General features: G+C 45.9%; 2 protein-coding genes across 3 annotated transcripts in view; one reads left to right on the top strand and one right to left on the bottom strand.

Annotated features, from left to right (window-relative positions):
• The first annotated feature begins 1,257 nt into the window (after positions 1–1,257).
• RPL8 (ribosomal protein L8) lies at positions 1,258–5,049 on the top strand. The gene is made up of 6 exons (XM_059839991.1): positions 1,258–1,382; positions 1,526–1,669; positions 3,136–3,277; positions 3,469–3,687; positions 4,479–4,594; positions 4,850–5,049. The coding sequence occupies exons 2-6, from the start codon at positions 1,532–1,534 to the stop codon at positions 5,006–5,008; spliced, it is 774 nt and encodes a 257-aa protein (XP_059695974.1). The 5' UTR covers positions 1,258–1,382; positions 1,526–1,531; the 3' UTR covers positions 5,009–5,049.
• A 10,357-nt stretch (positions 5,050–15,406) lies between these two features.
• USP9X (ubiquitin specific peptidase 9 X-linked) overlaps positions 15,407–17,443 on the bottom strand; it is a 97,091-nt gene continuing 95,054 nt past the window's right edge. For both annotated transcript variants that reach the window (XM_059839989.1, XM_059839990.1), the window contains exon 45: positions 15,407–17,002. In XM_059839989.1, the coding sequence (XP_059695972.1) occupies positions 16,868–17,002 (135 nt within the window). In that variant the 3' untranslated portion in view covers positions 15,407–16,867. The remainder of the gene's footprint in view (positions 17,003–17,443) is intronic.

Genomic DNA, 17,443 nt, shown 5'->3' with positions numbered 1-17,443 from the left:
TGGATGGACACTAAACCGGGATGGGAACTGCCCCGGTATGAAAAATGCGTACCTTATGATTGGCTTTTCACAAATATTAAAATGAATATTATGTGTGTTATGTTAGAAAGTTATGCTGTATTATTTGCTTAAGTAGTGTGTAAAATATAGTTTTAGGCTCTAACATAATGTTTAAATAAAAACTACGCTATGTAAGATACTTTTTTAAAAGAGAGGGCTCGCACTGAGATAGCAGCCACAGTACACCTAAATCTTTCAGAGGAAAAGAATTTACTGCTCTCTTATCGAGTTCTTCCTGCCTTGCTCAGACATGAAGAGCTGTTAGGATTAAGAGGAAGAAGTTGACACTGACCAGACAGAATCCTGTGTTTGAATGGAATTTATGCATCATGTATGAGGTGTATGAATATGCAACAGGCTATTGCTTTTAAGGGTTAATCCTCTGTTAACGTGGATCCTTTTTTGGGCTTATTTTGCCCAGAAAGAGGTATCCGGACTGTCCGTAACTCCGTGTTTTTATTGTCTCATATCGTCCTAATCCAAAGCGTTCAAATTTTTATTACTCTTTAATTACATTTATTATTACTATTATATAACCGGTTTATTACTATTAAACTTTAAAAATTTTAAAAACAAGTGATTGGCGTTTTTCACACCCGGGATGGGCAGTGCTGGGAGCTGCCCGGGACGGGCTCTGACCCGGCTCCCGCAGGATCGGGACCTGCGGGTTTGGAGCGAGGCGAAACAGCCCCGGTCCCCGCGGGGCCTCCCGTGGAACCACGCTGCTCGGAGACAGCAATCACTGCTGTGGAATATTTTTAATTATCTACCTATATTCATATAATGAATATTTATTTCTACCTATTTAATTATCTACCTATATTCATATAATGATATTTATTTCTACCTATATTCATATAATGTATAGGTTTTGTTTATATTATCCACGGAAACGCATGCTGGAGTGTTTTAGACTGGGCTTTGTTTGCCGCTGCTCTTAACGCTGTAAAATCACGGTGAGGGAATCGGGACGCCTTCGCGCGCCGCTTTTATTTGTGTTCCTTGTGCGGTAAATGTACTGACTTGCACTGCACGGCCGCACCCGAACTCCGGCCCGCGCAGCGCCTGACCCTTCCTGCCCGGATCCCGGAGCGCTCCCGTGAGTCCGTGCCCGCTGCCCGCTGCCCGCTGCCCGCTGCCCGCTGCCCGCTGCCCGCTGCCCGCTGCCCGCGCCATCCCGGGGCTCTCCCGATGTCCCGGGCTCGGAGCAGATGAGGGAACCCCAAGCTCCGCCCCTTCCCGTGTGACGTCACCGCGCCGGAAGGCCTTCGGCGCCCCCGTGACGTCAGTTCTTCCTTCTTTCCCGGGGAGGCCGGAGTGAGGTAGGAGGGGGAAGGCCGCGATCCCGATCCGCCGCCATCCGCGCCCGGGCGGCCGCGGGAAGGGGCAGAGCGGGGATGGGGCAGGAGCGAGGTGTCGCTGAGCGGGCCGCGGGTGTCGCTGAGCTGTCCCCGTGTCCCCGCAGGGCGCCATGGGCCGCGTCATCCGCGGGCAGAGGAAAGGCGCGGGCTCCGTGTTCCGCGCCCACGTGAAGCACAGGAAGGGCCCGGCCAAGCTGCGCGCCGTGGACTTCGCCGAGCGGCACGGCTACATCAAGGGCATCGTCAAGGTACGGGCGGCCCCGGCTCCGCTGCTCCGGGGGCATTGGGCACCGCGTCCCCGGGAGCCGAGCCCCGCTCCTCCTGCGCTGCCAGCAGTGCCCGCGGCCCTCTGGCCGGTCCTCATCCCGTCTGGTCTGGATCCAGGTTTCTCTGTTCTTAAATAGAACATATTCCTTGAAAAGTTAAACTTTTTTAGGTTTACGAGAGCATCTCAGCAGAGGGGGCACCCTTAGCCAGCAGTAGGGTTTTCTGCTGGAGCTTTGCTAAGAGTAGCACTGCCAGCGTGGTTTTATGTTGCCTAGGAATTCCCTGTCCCTCAGGAAACGTGGCTGGGGAGTTTCCCATGTAGTTAATGGCATATTTTAAAAGAAAAATCAAATATTTGTAAATGCCAAGTGATAGCTGTCATTTTAGTCTTGAGCAGTAGGAGCAAGGCAGTAGCTGTATTTGGGGCGTGATAGGTTCAGGGGTGCTGCAGGGACTTTTTTGGGAGTCAGGGACTGTAGAGTGCCAGCAGTGCTACTGGCTGGATGCTCTGAGCAGCCCTTCAGTGTTCTACAGCACAGTCATGTTCAGTTGAAAAATTTTCTTCAGTTGTAGAATTTTCTTCAGTCTCACCTAACTGAAGTGGTGATAGAAGGTGGGCAGCAGGGTTTGATTTGAACTTGATCCTACACAGGGGATTTGGCCAACAGGGCTGAAAAAACGTCAGCAGTGGACACCAACAGTACAAACACATCTTAGAGATGTGTCAGTCACTGTAGTTTGTAAATACGTGGTTGGGTATTTCAATCCCAATGTGTTTCAGGAACAGACTGCACATGTTTTTTCAAGTGTAAAAGAACCAACAAGTTGTGCTTCCTTATTTAGGAGCTTCAGAAACTTTGTTTTAGCTGATTGCAGAATGCTAGAAATGCTTCAGTCCCAAGGAAACACGTGGAGAAGTCACTGCCTGTGCCCAGCTTGTCCTGCCCAAAGGTGGTGGGGCAAAGTGAAAGTGGATTTCTTAGTATGAAGAGACTGGATTCCTGCAGAATGTCAGGAATAAAACTGTTCAGACAGGATTAGCTACAAGCAGCACACTTATCCAGGCATTATCTTGTGATCAGCGAATGATTTGGGCTGGAAGGGACTTTAAAGCTCATCCAGTTCCAATCCCCTGCCATGGGCAGGGACACCTTCCACTATCCCAGGTTGCTCCAAGCCCCATCCAGCCTGGCCTTGAACACTTCCAAGGATGGGGCAGCCACAGCGTCTCTGGGCAGCCTGTGCCAGTGCCTCCCCCCTCACAGGGAGGAGTTTTTCTCTGATAGGATGGGATGCAGCTTGTGTCGTATCAAATGTGAATCCTCAGCCCTGAGACGTGTCTTGCTGAGAATGATCCCAGAGTAACCATGCCCCAGTTCTCTTTGGTTCCTGTAGAGCCCCTGGCAGGGGCCGTGTCCTGCCCTCGAGCAGCTCTGCATTCCCACAGGACATCATCCATGACCCCGGGCGGGGTGCGCCGCTGGCCAAGATCGCCTTCCGCGACCCGTACCGCTTCAAGAAGCGCACGGAGCTCTTCATCGCCGCCGAGGGCATCCACACCGGCCAGTTCGTCTACTGCGGCAAGAAAGGTGGGCTGGGGTGGGCTGGGCTGGGCTGGGCTGGAGCAGGGCAGGGTGTCCCAGCTCCTGGAGCTGGGGATGCTGGAGTGCAGGACTCTGCTGCCACAGGGTCTGTGGTACCGCCCTCCCGTGATCAGCAGGGCTGTAACCCCAGCCCAGGGCCCCCAGTGAAGCCGTGGCTGCTCTCTTGCTCTTTGCAGCACAGCTGAACATCGGGAATGTTCTGCCCGTGGGCACCATGCCCGAGGGCACCATCGTGTGCTGCCTGGAGGAGAAGCCCGGTGACCGCGGGAAGCTGGCGCGCGCCTCTGGGAACTACGCCACCGTCATCTCCCACAACCCCGAAACCAAGAAAACCAGAGTGAAGCTGCCCTCAGGCTCCAAGAAGGTCATTTCTTCTGCAAACAGAGCTGTTGTGGGTAAGGAGCAGTCACTGTGAACTTGTCACCGGGTGCTTGTCACTGAATCTTCCAAACAAGGCCCCACTTTTAATAACCACCTTGAGAACAGTGTCATGTGCAGGCTGGACAGTCTGTGCTCGGGTGCCTGGCTTGTATTTTACACCTGCATTTCTTTTGCACGTTGCTAACCTAAATTTGGAGGTTTGACCTAGTGAGAGGACAGAAAAGTAGATGCTCATTGTCCTCAGGTATTGTTCAGTCTGTAAAATCTGCATTTCTTGGGGAAGGACTTCCATGGGAAATGGCGTTTTGATTTCCCGCTTCTGGTAGACTGAAGGAGCCTGTTGGTGGTGTCAAGTGGGTGGAGTGTTCTGGGAGGTCTGACAGGGAATGACAAAACCACTGCCAAGAAGCAGAGACTGCACCAGGTTTGTTGTGCACCTGACTGACAGCTGAGACGGCTGCTGGTGACAGTTGCCTGCCTCTGCATGGAAGACACCAAAGTGAGTAATGTGGTGTGTTAATCCAGTAAAATTGACTGAGTAGATCATGGAACAAGTAGGTATTTGACCTCAAAGTTCTTCACAGTCCTCTGAGCTCTTTCAATTCATACTTCACTTAGAAAACTTGATGTTGCTCAGGAAGTCGTCGCAGTAAAACTGGCAGTGCTTTAGAAAGAAAACTCAATCTGTGTGTATTGGATCAGAAAGAAGGCTGTAGCTCAGCTCTGATGTCACTGTTGCTGTTGGCTTTCTGTGGTACTGGTGTGTGCTCTGTTTGAGTGTGACCATTCCTGCCATTCCCTGCAGGAATCGTGGCTGGTGGAGGCCGTATTGACAAGCCCATCCTGAAGGCCGGCCGTGCCTACCACAAGTACAAGGCCAAGAGGAACTGCTGGCCACGTGTCCGTGGTGTGGCCATGAACGTGAGTCTGTCCAGAGTCATCCCTGCCCCTCTGACAGTTCAGGAAAGATTTGTGGGATATTGGGACAAGCCTGGCATGTATCTGGGAGGGAAGCTTCCCGGGTAAATGTGCAGCCACAGGGTGAATTGGCAGCACTTGATGGTGACTGCGCCAGTGAAAAGTGAAGTAGTTATTTCTTTGTCCCCTTGAACCTGTTGGTTTCTGTTGAGCACCAGTTTCTGTGGTTACATTGCTGTCTTGCTTCCCCCCGCCCAGCCTGTGGAGCATCCCTTCGGAGGAGGCAACCACCAGCACATCGGGAAGCCCTCGACCATCCGCAGGGACGCTCCCGCGGGACGCAAGGTGGGGCTGATCGCCGCGCGCCGCACGGGCCGGCTGCGCGGCACAAAGACTGTGCAGGAGAAGGAGAACTGAGCTCCCACCCTGGGGGCCACACAATAAATCTGTACAACCCAGCTCGTGTGCAGTCCGTGCTGTCTGCTGCTGCAGTGGGGATAAAGCTGGGATCGTGTTCAGCACAGGAAGCTGTGAGTGGAGATTGGGGGTTTCCCCCCTGCCTTAAGAGCAGGGATTCTCTCAACCAGCACTTGCAGTCTGTAAGCTGGTCCTGCAGGCTGGAGTAACACTGATGTGGATGCTCTTGTGCCCTGGTATGATGTTCTTGTTGGCCTGGTTCTGTGGAAGCTGAGGCCTGACAAAGCAATCCAGTAATCCTGTGGTTAAATTTGGGAATCTGGCTGAAAGGATGCTCAGTTTCCTAAATTCATAATCTCTAACAGAATGGTTTTCCATTTTCATCTTTTGGGGCAGGGAAACCTTGAGCAGCAGACTTGGGAAGTATTTCAGCTGCTCTCACTGCAAGGTTTGGGCTTCCTTTTGTAACTCTGAGGCTCAAGCCAAATGAAAGGTGCCAAAAATTCAAGGTGTTACACAGACTGCCCCCTCATCGGTTTTTGGGAAGGGCAGACAGCTTCAAACATCTCCCCTTAGCAGGTTGGTCATGATGGGATGTTCCAAGGTGCTGCAGTAATGTGGGCAGTAGCACTAATGTCCACTGGGAAGCTGTGTTCTCCTAAGAACAGCTGTCACGTGAAAAGCCAGCTTCTGTAAGGGAATGAGAAAAGTAATGGGGTTTAGTGCAAAATGGCTTTTACAGCTTTTCAGGACTGGCCTTAGGAGGGAAAAATCACAGATTGCAGATGGGGCTCAGCTTCATGTGTGAGCACACCCAGAGCCAGGGCTCCTGTTGATCTGCAGCAGCTCTGGCTGTGCTGGAGGGGTCTGAGCCAAGGGCCAGACTTCCTATGGGAATGACTTGCATTGATGGGAACCCAGTGGAATGCAAAGTGGGAAAAGTCCTTTCTACACCCACCCACAAAACCAGTACTGGAGCTGGCCACGTGTGTCTGAGGAGGGAAAGGCAACTTAAAAAGCCCAAACCACACCTCGGAGAAAGGCATCAGAGCCCACCGGGAAGAGAAAGCAAAGCAAGGGCAAGTTTTGTTTGTTTATATTGCTCCAATTCCATCAAGGTCTGGAGTTCACATCTGTTCTTGCCATGAGGTCAGAAGCTCTTGGGTTCCTGTGCTCTCCTGACAGGGCCCACAGTGTAACACTCCTCCCAAACACCATCAGAAGAGCAGCTGAAGTATTTAGTGTTCTGTGAGAATTTGCATTAAATGCGCCTAAAGGACTTGCAGAAAATCATGGTTTCCAGCCACGTTTGAGTCTATTGATCCCATGTATTTTTTTGGGAAGAGGGAGATGGTTACTGACCCTTGGCTGCCTCTGCTGCTGTTCCAGGCTCTGACAGTGCCCATGGGTATTAACAGCTACAGGGTCAGTGCACCAAGCCCATGAGTAGGGAGTAATTAATACAAATAATTAAAAATAGATAAGTACCATATTACAGGGTTTAATGCAGCTCCAAACACATTTAATGTAAACATACAGGATGCAATGCCAGAAGTCTCTGAACTCACACAGTAGTATGAGGATTTCAAAGATTGTTCTCTCTTCACCAAACTCCAGTTGCAACCACTATTCCAGTGCAGTCTCCTGTTACCAACATGAACATGGAACTTAGAAAAGCCACTGTGATCCTGGCAAATGAGCAGAAGACTCAAGGGGCAAAATGCTCCTCAAGCCCCAACATCTCCAGTGCTAAAAGTCTGAATATAAACATGAGGGAAGAGGGAGTAAGATTAAGCAAATAAACAATGAAAGGCTCTAAAGAAAGCAACGTTCAGTGAAAAATTTATGTAAACAAATTTTCTAAACCAAAGGTCTAATTTAAGCTGTGGAATAGAGGTGAACTCCAGCAGTTTACACGACAGGGGAAGTTAAGACAATTAACAATGCAATAAGAGTTTTAAAAATACCAATAAAAATATACAGGTGAGTTCCTAACAAGCTTAACTTCAGGCTGGGAGGATCTGTGAAAGCACTGAACAGAAAATGAAAATGGGGCTGAAGTTAAGTCAGTCCCTGTCCTCTGCGTGGGCTGAGCACCAGGCTCAGGTTCAGCTGAGCAGGGCAGAGCTCCCTCGGAATCTGCACTGCAGCAATGAGAAATCAACCAGCCAGGGACTCTGCAGAGGAGCAGGAGCTGAGGAGCTGCTGAGCCCAGGAAAGCACAAACCTGGCCTGAGGTGGGCGGGTGTCCCGGCTCGACTGAGGCAGCTCCAACACAAAAACGCTTTCAGGTGTAAATGAAGCAAAATCAACGCAAACCACGTTCAGTAGAAAGCACACGGCTCCTTCTGTGGTCCTGCCCTCCTTCCACCCCCTCTGCTCATTGTATGGAATCATGGGCTGGTTTGGGGCTGACAGGACCTGGAAAATCATCTAGTTCCAGCCCCCCTGCTGTGGAAGTAATTATGTAATGTGTTGTAATTATGCTTTAATTGTGTATCATAATCAGCAACCTCCTGCTCAAACCAACAGTTTTAGCAGCATGACAGAATACCCAGTCGATTTGCTTGTATGGTTCATGTCCAGGATACTTTACTTCATGGAGGAGCATCTCAGTTCCCAACCCCAACACTGCACAGAAGACATGAGCTACTATAGATACAGTCAAACTTAAAAACCAAAGCCATGCTCATTAGTAAAACAACAATGATTATTGTCATATTATTAAACCTCCTCACACAAAGATTAGCACAGTTACAGAAATCTTGAAATGAAGCAAACTGTTTTAAAGAAAGATGTTAAGTGTTCCTGCAGAATTCTCAGAGGTTATTTCCAGTATATGGCTTTGTCTGCTGAAAGAAAAAAAAAATTAAAAAAATAAAAAAAATACTTACCAGTGAAGCCCTAAAGCCTTCCTTTAGAAGGGCTTCAAATTTCCATCAACTGAAAGAGCAAACAGCATTTTCTTTACACTTTTTTAAGGGTGTGTTGAGAAGCACCAAGTACTACCAACACATGGACAGGCATCACAAATTCCTTCCCGGTAAGAGAACCCTCATTAGCATCACTGTGCCCTGCCCACACCCCCGTGGAAGCCGTAGGAGGGTCAGGGAAGCAGTAGGGAGGGTCAGGGAAGCAGTAGGGAGGGTCACCACACCCGGAGGGTCACTGCCCCGGGGCTTTCCACAGCCCCACGCCCACACTGACTGCCCAGCCCTGAGAAACCAGAAAGGGGAGCAGCTCTGGAGGACCCACAGGCTGCACACACTGGTGAAGGCAGGGAAGAACTGCAGAGGGAGATGCAAGGAAACTGTGAGGTGAAAAAAGGCCAGAGCAAACCCATGCAGGGAGTTTCTGCAAAAAGAAGAGAGGGAAACAAGCTCCAGCAGCAAGATAATGATCCTGACAGTCACACTGAAGTTACCAGGTAAGTATCTGTCAAATCCAAGGGAAATGCTTTGGGCTATATTTTCAACTAATGTAAAAACCACAGGAGCCCAAATTCTAAAAGGTTTCAGGGAGTTAGATGATCAATAAATCTTTACAGCCTCCACAGAGGTTAAATTAAAAAATGGCTTTTTTTGTCCTGTGGCATTAACAAATTCTCAGAGAGAAATGTGAGAACAGAAACATTTGTGGGAGTTGTTTCACATTTTTGCTGTTTTCATCAAAAGCTTTCTTCTCCCAGTTTACAGCAACCCCCACCCCCAGTGATCTGTTGGGATACATCCAGAGTGTACCCTAAATTCTCAGTTTTGCCACAATGTCAATGTCCAGAGAATTCACACTCACATCCACTCAGATGGAACATGGACTGAAGAGACCAAGGATAAACTCAGGTGTTACAGAATCACAGGAGTGTCAGGGTTGGAGGGACCCCTGGAGATCACCCAGTCCATCCCCCTGCCAAGGCAGGGTCACGTGGAGCAGGTGACACAGGAGTGCATCCAGGTGGGTCTGGAATGTGTCCAGAAAAAGAGACTCCACAGCTGTTCCAGAGTTCTGCCACCTTCACTGTAAAGTTCTTCCTCATGCCAAGCTGGAACCTTTTGTGTCACCTGCTTTCATAATGCCCTTTTAAAATTGTTTTTTTATTTCATGTTAGTACCACAAATGCCCAGAAATTTGCCACCGTTTTCCACTTTCATTTGCATATCTTCAAGAGCAAACTTGGGGAACCAGAGGTTTCCAGTAGCTCTTCCACTGGACCCACCTCACGTTCCTCTGGGAGACAGCCCTTGCTCTGGCAGAGCAAAGCAGGGGGCAGTGGCAGGCACAGGGGTCACAGCAGCTCCCCAGCAGCTGCACCAGCTCCTCTTGGCCTGGAATGTGACAGGACACTGTCCCTGCAGCAGCCGCCACTCCCAGAGCCTCTGGCCCTCACAGGCATGAAGGTGATGCCAGGAGCATTCCCAGCTTGTCTCCAGCCACGACAGCACCATCAAACCACTCTGTGGGTGCTACAGGAGGTGCAGAGGCAGCAGCAAACCTGGCTCAACTCCAGCTTCATTTCCCTGTCTTCATCGCAGCGAGTCTCCTCCACCAACAACTTGGTTATATTGTATTTTAATAAATTCAACACAAGAGGCCTCCACTAGCCCGTTCTTCAATTAAGTCCACATTTTATTTATGGTTTGCTGTTGGTACTTCAATCAGATTTATATATACATAATCTAAAACCTACATCAAAACCATGTTGACTGCTCTGAAGACCGAGAGAAGTGACACGATTGAAGTTTTCTTCCACAGCTCTATGGTAAGTCTACATTCCCACAGCAGGTTTTTGGTTCAGGTTGCAGAAGTGTTCAGAATGCCAATGCCAGGTCTCTCTCAGACTCGGAGTGGGAGGGTTACAGTTCTCTTTCAGCATTTCAGTCTTACACAAAACCACAGTAGCAATCAGTAACATTTTTTTGTTCTAGATTAACACCTGGGTTGATCTGCAGAATCCTGGCTTTTCACATGTCCACATCTCCCTTTCTAAACCCTCACCAACACAGCTGGAAAACCGAGTCCCTCCCTGCGATTGCTGCGTTATGGGAACATTAATTGTGAGAGGATTTGATGCTACTTCACACGGGAGGCTGAGAAGTGTTTGAGAGTCCTCACGGTGCCACCTGAAAACGCCAGTTCCTTGACTTGGATGCAAACACAGGTACCCCAAACGATTCCATTTATCCCCAGGGAGGCAGGACTGCAGTGCCTGCCCAGCAAACAGCCCCACCAGGTATTTGTGCACCTCGGCCTGGCCCGGGGCAGCTCTCGCACGGCCGGAGCCGCTCCCGGCAATGAACGACAAGAGGTAGAAAGGATTCACAGAAGCAGCTTTGCCAAGGCCCTCGCTCAGCCCCCTCCCTGCTCTTATTTGCTCAGAGGATTAGACTTGGTACAGATCTTAGAGAAGAAGAATAGAAAATGCTTTACATGCTACTTAATCTGAAGTTGCTGCTCGGAGCAGCTCCTGGTGCCCGGGGAGCCCTGTGGTTCAGGACAGGTCTCACACAAAGGCTCAGCAGCTGCTGCCAGAGGGGTGTGAGGGGCCAGGCAAAGCACAGCTCCAGCTCCCCAGGGATTTCACACAGCATGACCTCTGCCTTCAGCAAAACATTCCCATTTCTGCTATTTCACCTGTCCTCAGTCATGCACAGGGCAGGCAGATAGAATTGGTGAGTATCAGTAAGTCCTGAAGAACTAATCTTCACATTTCTAGGCTTTGGAATTTGCTTCCAGAAGACCTTCTGAGGACTTTAAAGCACCTACCAGATATTTAAATACAATCAAGTATATTAAGTGTCCAACTTTTCAATCCGCCTTCTTTTCCAGAGTAGATTCCAGCAAAACCTACTGCTTTTATTCACCTGTAGAATAATGGTTCAATATAGAAAATTAAGGGAAAAAATACCCCAAACAACAACCAACCAAAGAAAATCAATAAGCTACAAGCTATTAGAATTCCAGACTGCCATCAGTAGCACAAAGCTTTCCTATCCCACATAAATGAGAAGGTTTAAGAGATGACAAAGCCCACCTGGTCAAGGCTGTGGCTGCTGCTACTGCACTGTGAAAGGCTCCAGGCTGCCAAGCAAATGTGGAGTTTTTTGGGTTTTTTTTCTTGCAGCAGCAAACAGCAGGACAGCAGGTGTGGATAAAAACAGGAGGTAAACAACCATTATGGCAAGTGAAGGGATTTGATTCCAAGAGAATACAAAAATACTGAATATAAAAATGATCCTTGCAATCCAGAGTGAAAAACTCTGAAAGAAAGAATCACAAGAAATGATGGACAGGAATTTAAGAGTGAGGGACAAGAACTGAGCAGCATTTCAATAAATAAAGCTACAAAAAAGGCTAATAATACCTTTAAAAGCTGCACCTACAGAGGTATCACTACAGCAAAAGAACAGAACTGCTCACTTAATGGCTCAGGTGAAACCACACTTGGAAAGCATTCATCCAGCCCTGGGCATTGTATGAAAACAGGAACAACACAACACCACAACAGAAATGTGGATCAGGGAACAGCTTATAGAGGAAAACCAAACATTTAAACATTTTGCTCTGGTGTGGACTAAAGGGGACATCACTGCAAATGCAGACTGTGCAGCTCACACCACTTTGGGCAAAATACACCAACTCACTGGAACAGCAGTTGCAAATTAAGAACAAAAATTAACATTATCAGACATTTTGAATACTATAGAAACAGAGAAGGGAATGATCTTATTTTCCTGCACTGGATGTTTTGCTATGGTCAGATTGTGGATGTAGTCATGGAACCTTTTTCCTCTTGTTTTCATTACTCAAGGTTATTTAATGGTTAAAAACTAGAAGACCTTTTTTTGCACATTATTTTGACCACTGAACAATGACCCTGTCATTTCAGAATTGTGCTGCTATGATTTAAGGCTATATTAAATTCTTCCAAGGAAACAGCCTGTAGGTCAGCTTTATTATCAAATTGTGGCTTCAAGGAGTTCTAAAGCTAAAAAATACAGAGCAGGGTATTTAAAAATCTGATTAAAAGTTAGCCCTTATTCAGGAGTGTTTTTCTCCTTCAGAAACTGGTTCCCCCATGCTTGTTTTGATTTGTCTGCAAACAAGAGCTCTGTCTTCTTCTGTGCCACCCGCTGACTGAGCTGGCTTGACCCCAACATATCACCAACTTCCACTCTTACAGTGCTGAAATCAACTGAACTCTCACAAATGCTGCAGAAATCCATGGATCCACCACAACTTGCATTAGAAAATCAGAGTGCAGGATGGGGAGGTCTGAATTTAATGGCTGGAATCTCTTGTTAACACACTTCCAGACACAGCCTGCCCCTAACAGACACTGCAGGGATGGGGCTGTGCACTTGCTTTTGTGAATAAATGACACACAGAATGGTTACTGGAAACTTAAAGCCCAGGGGAGACCTTTATACCTTAGAAATAAAAGGAAATTTATGGTAAGAACCTTAGGAAGTTCCAGTGTGAAAAGTGACAGTGCTCAGGCTGGGATAAAGCCCTTCCTCCAGTCTGGATTGGAGGGCAAGTGTCAGCCAAATGACTGTGCTGACATGGCAACCCCACTGAAGGCAGGGCCAGGGACACCCTGGAACGGCACAGAGGGCAGACAGAGCTCACTCTGACCCCAGCTGCCAGCCAGGAGAATGCACTGAGCTCCAAAGAGCAGTTTGGTGTCACCTTCCCCACCACACCACCTGCAAGGAGAGCAGGAATCCTGCAGGAGGAAGCAGCTGGGACCCCTCCACTTTGCCTTTGCCACTGCAGCACCATGGTGCAGCACATGGTTTGTACAAGACACTTCTTACTGCTCCCAGAATGCCTCTTCTCTCTGGCTCTAGGCAAGGCAGGTGTACACTTCACTCCCAAGACCTCATGGCTGTGGGAAAGTGGTATCATGAACATGATGATGGGCATGAAAAGTAAGTAGACAGAGAGCCAAAATCACTGTTGTCCTGATTATGCTGTGCTGGAGTAGAGCCACAAATGGGAAACTCCCACACCTGTCCTAAGAAATGTGAGGTTGGCATCAGCATCTCACCCTCCCAAAAATAAAGGTGTGTCTTTTGTCACGGGGGAGAGAGTTTGCTTTCAATGTGGATTTGAAAGTGTGGGCTAACAAGGTTTAACTAAGATATTTAAATACTTAATTGGTTACTCTGCTAATTTCCCAACATGCCACTTCTCCAATTTATACAGTCAGTCTTTAACTTCATTTTTAGTTGAATTCATTGCACTGAAAGCTTCCCTGCAATGCCCAGTAACTGGAACTCACACCAACAAAAACATGGAGCCACTTTGCCCTGGCACAGCTCATCAGCCTATTCATTTCTGGCAAAAGACTTAAGAGGTAGACAAAATTTATTGAAATCAAAAATGAAGTAAATTGCTACAGCAGCCAATTTTTGCCCATTTTAGCTTTGGCAGAATGGCTAATCTCATTCTCTCCTGGATCTCAGGAAATATACAGGAAGTTTTGGAACTCTAAGTGCTTTTTCATGATACATATGCTAAAACACACAAGCTAGGCACAACATAGTGGCTGAGAAGGCATAATAGCAAATATGATAACAGAAATCTTCATGTTGTCTAAAGTTCCATTCAGGAAAATAAAAAAAGAAATGTCAATGGGGGAATTTCATTTCTTTCTGGCTCGATTTCAGCAAGATACACAAGCTTGAAAAACAAAGAACTCAAATTTTCAGAGCTTGTAGTCAGCTGGGAAAATAATGCGAAAAATTCCAAGTCAAGCAGAGTCCTCTTCTGCTTGTCCATTCCCACAAGTTTGGGTCCTGCAGGACAAACAAGCTTTGACAGAACCCTGAGCCATCTCCTTCTTGTCAAAGGGGTAACACAGGTGCAGGTGACCAACTCTGTGACCAAAACATAGTACATTTACTGATACACAGACAGTGACTGAATTCTTTTTATATATGGCTGTACTATTTTTAACACTGACAGTAGCAAGTGTTAAAAGCTGAATTTAGTCACTAAACAACCACAATCCAAATGCACAAGATGGAGAAATTCTGCTCAGTAAGGTTATGGATTTCCCCCAAGGTCAAACTACGCACTAACCCTGACTCAACATCACCTATGGATTTTCAGTTTCTATGTATTCCACGTTACACCGCCAGGAACACGAGGAATTGCTTTACTATTTATTGGCTCATTTTATGGAAGACCAGAGATTCCCTAGAAACTGTTCTAAACAGAAAACAGGACTGAAATCAGTGATGGGGGAATTAAATCTTTAGGCACTTTGAGGGGTACTGCTTTAGAGTGTGCCATCACCAACGAGGTATTGCCAGGTGCATCGCCTCAAGTCACCTGCCAAAACGCTGCGACAGAAACGTGCATATCAAACTTTTTGCTTGTACAGTATTTGTTAAGAAGTACAATTCAAAATGGTTTTGCCCAGAGTGAAGAAAACATTGCACCTTACACTGGAGCTGCCTGTTTAAAAAGCAACAGCTGCAGCAAACAATATGGGTTTACCCTTCTTCATGTCACAAAGATGCACAAAATCCTCAGTTTGCTGCCTGGAAAACAACTGCCACTGCAGCCATTCCCAATTCTGGGACAGGGCTGGGTATGGCTGGAGAAAGCCACAGCCTTAAAGTGTCACAGGTTTGACATGTCTCTACAATCATTGCACTATTAAAAGCAAACACATTTGGCAAGGCTGAACTAGCACATTATATATTTTACCTATATAGTACAAAATACGTAATAATCGCCTCTGAGATAGCCTGTTTAATAATTACTGGTCCAAATAAATATTTCAACTTGAGAACTCAGGGTAAAATTTTTGTAGTTAAAACCTCCAACAAGCATCCCCAAACATAAATGGGAACACGTTATCCAAATTTACTAAATCCAGGTAAAATGGTATTACTAAAAAACTATGAAGAAAATCTGAATTAACTTGAGCACTAGGAAAAACATGGAAGCATAAAAGTGATCATCGCTACACAGCATATTCAAAAATCTTCTGTGTCTCTCCCTTGTTACACTAAATGCCTAAGAATGCACTTGGATTGAATTTTCCATTGTTAATTTCAAAACTACACACCTTTAATTTGATAAGCAGCTTTGTTTCTATCAACTCATTTGTAAAAAACACCATCAAGCTTGTGCTCTTAAATATATATATGTATATATAAAAACATACAAAAAGTACAAGATAAATCACATTAAGAAACTTTTACAGTGTAATTGTCCTGATTATTTTATTCTTGAGGGCCAATTTTTTTTTTTTTTTGTGCACAGAATCTCATTGTGACTGTTGTTCCAGAATTCAGCATAGTGCCACTGCACAGAATTCACCTTTCTGTGCAGTCCATTAAAAAACAAAACCCCAAAAAACAACACACACCACAGGACAAAACATTCTTCTTAAATCAAATTCTATTTGTGAATTCAGCAAAATAATTTCTATAAAATAAAACAGCAAAATATTTAAATAGTATAGGGTGGGCTGTATCTGTTTTGCAGGGGTATTTGGTTTTTAGACAGGTTCCAAAAAAATTACACACATTCAAGTTACCAATTTTCATTTAAATACAGTATTTACTGATGCGTTTCTTTAAGTCTTTAAACAAATGTTTATTCTGGAATAGAGATACCTCAGAATTGTATTTGACTAACCAGTAGTTTCTTTTATATTTAAACCCTGCTTCTAATGTTAAGATTTTCTGTATAATGGATAAAGAGCTAAGACAATTCTCACTTTCAAGTAGAACTGTGAACGAGCAGAAAACCAGCAAGTTAACTTGGTGCAGTGGCACTCACAAGTACTCTGTGATTTTGTTGACTTCCACTTCACTGGGATGCAGTAGAAGGAAAGTGTTAGAAGTTTATCTAATAAGCTCTACCAAAGAAACAAAACAAGCACACCAAATACAGTCTATTATGCTCCAGGCATCCTGGCATAGCAAATTTTTGCATATTTGTTTTAAATCTTTTAAATTCCTATTACTGAAAACTAAGTGTTCTTTATCCCACCCAGAGAGAGAACTGTCAAACATCAGATGTGAGGAACATATGTGAAACTGAAAACCACTTGTTTGTCACATTTTCCCTCCCCATTTTATAGTCTAGGTGTAAGAAGAAAAAGTTCTGAGCAATACAGTTGTCACATTGGGACAACTGCTGTCACGCTTGTTTTTTTTTTTTTTTCCCCTCATTGGCTACACTAACTTGGTGTGAAGCCATGCTAAATGTTACAGCATAACTATAGCTTCAAAGTGATTAACCTAATACCAGAATGAAAAAGGCAATGAAAAAAGATCTAGAAACAATGTTACATCACCAATTTTCCACATCAACCAAATAATTAAAAGGTTACCAGCCATTACGTTGCTCATAGTAAAATCGACTCCAGTGGCAAAGAATTAACATGAAACTATTTTTGTGGTTGACATGGATAGGCTTTTTCGTAAAGGAGTTGATCCAACTGCCATGAGGCAGGCAACACTGGTTGCAGAGCGCAGCAGATATATCAAGAAATTATTTTTTTGTTTTCGTAGATCTGTGAGTCTCATCAAGACAAAAAAAAATGTTTCTTGCTCAAGAATTAACAGTCAAACATTAATATACTATATACACCTTTGCCATTTACACATTAGCATCAGGCCATTTATTACAAAACACTATACACTTTCCACTGCAGGCGGGTTATATATTGACAGCAATTTTCTGCAGATAAGACAGTGAATAGACTCTCCACTCCATGTTGATTAGGAATAGTTTTTCTAGTTTTAAATATTAGCCAGACACAGAGAAAAGTTGGACTGTAAGGCCTGGGTGCACAGTCTTGATGGAGCAAGTTAATTGATTATGTGCATTTCACTAATCTTTTGTCTGAGGCGGGGAAACTTCTTCACTGCCTTCGTAGTTTTCTTGTGCTCGTTGGCCAGTTCGCTGAGGGTTGTTCATATGATGTGCTGCCGGGCCCGTATATGGCTGTCCATGCACGTGGTTATTCTGCAACAAAGCACACACATTTCAAAGGGATTTAACCCTGTGGGCTGTCTCCTGACTCCCTGCTTTCCCCCTTTCCACTCAGACCACTGGGAAGTATCCTCAAGCACACCAACTTCTCCTGCGAACATCCTATGAACACACATCCCAGCAGCTTCATTCCCCTGAGTCACACCTTTCACTTACCTTGCCAATTTACACACAAGGGAAACAAACTTTCAACTTGTAAAGATAAAAGGATCAGTTGAAACAGTAATCTCAGCTTTTGAATCACAAACAGTTACATGCAAAGCAAAAGCAGCAAGAAAGGAAATAAGGAGACCAAGAGAGGTTGCCTATGTGGCTGCCACATTACACTGTGCACATATTTTATTAACAGATTCAACCAGCTTGACTTTTTTCCCTAAAACAATGGAAAAAGCAAACCTGTGTTTATGCAGCATA

Source organism: Haemorhous mexicanus, chromosome 2 (assembly GCF_027477595.1).
Source record: "Haemorhous mexicanus isolate bHaeMex1 chromosome 2, bHaeMex1.pri, whole genome shotgun sequence".
NCBI lineage: Eukaryota > Metazoa > Chordata > Aves > Passeriformes > Fringillidae > Haemorhous > Haemorhous mexicanus.
This window is presented reverse-complemented; position numbering and strand designations above follow the sequence as displayed.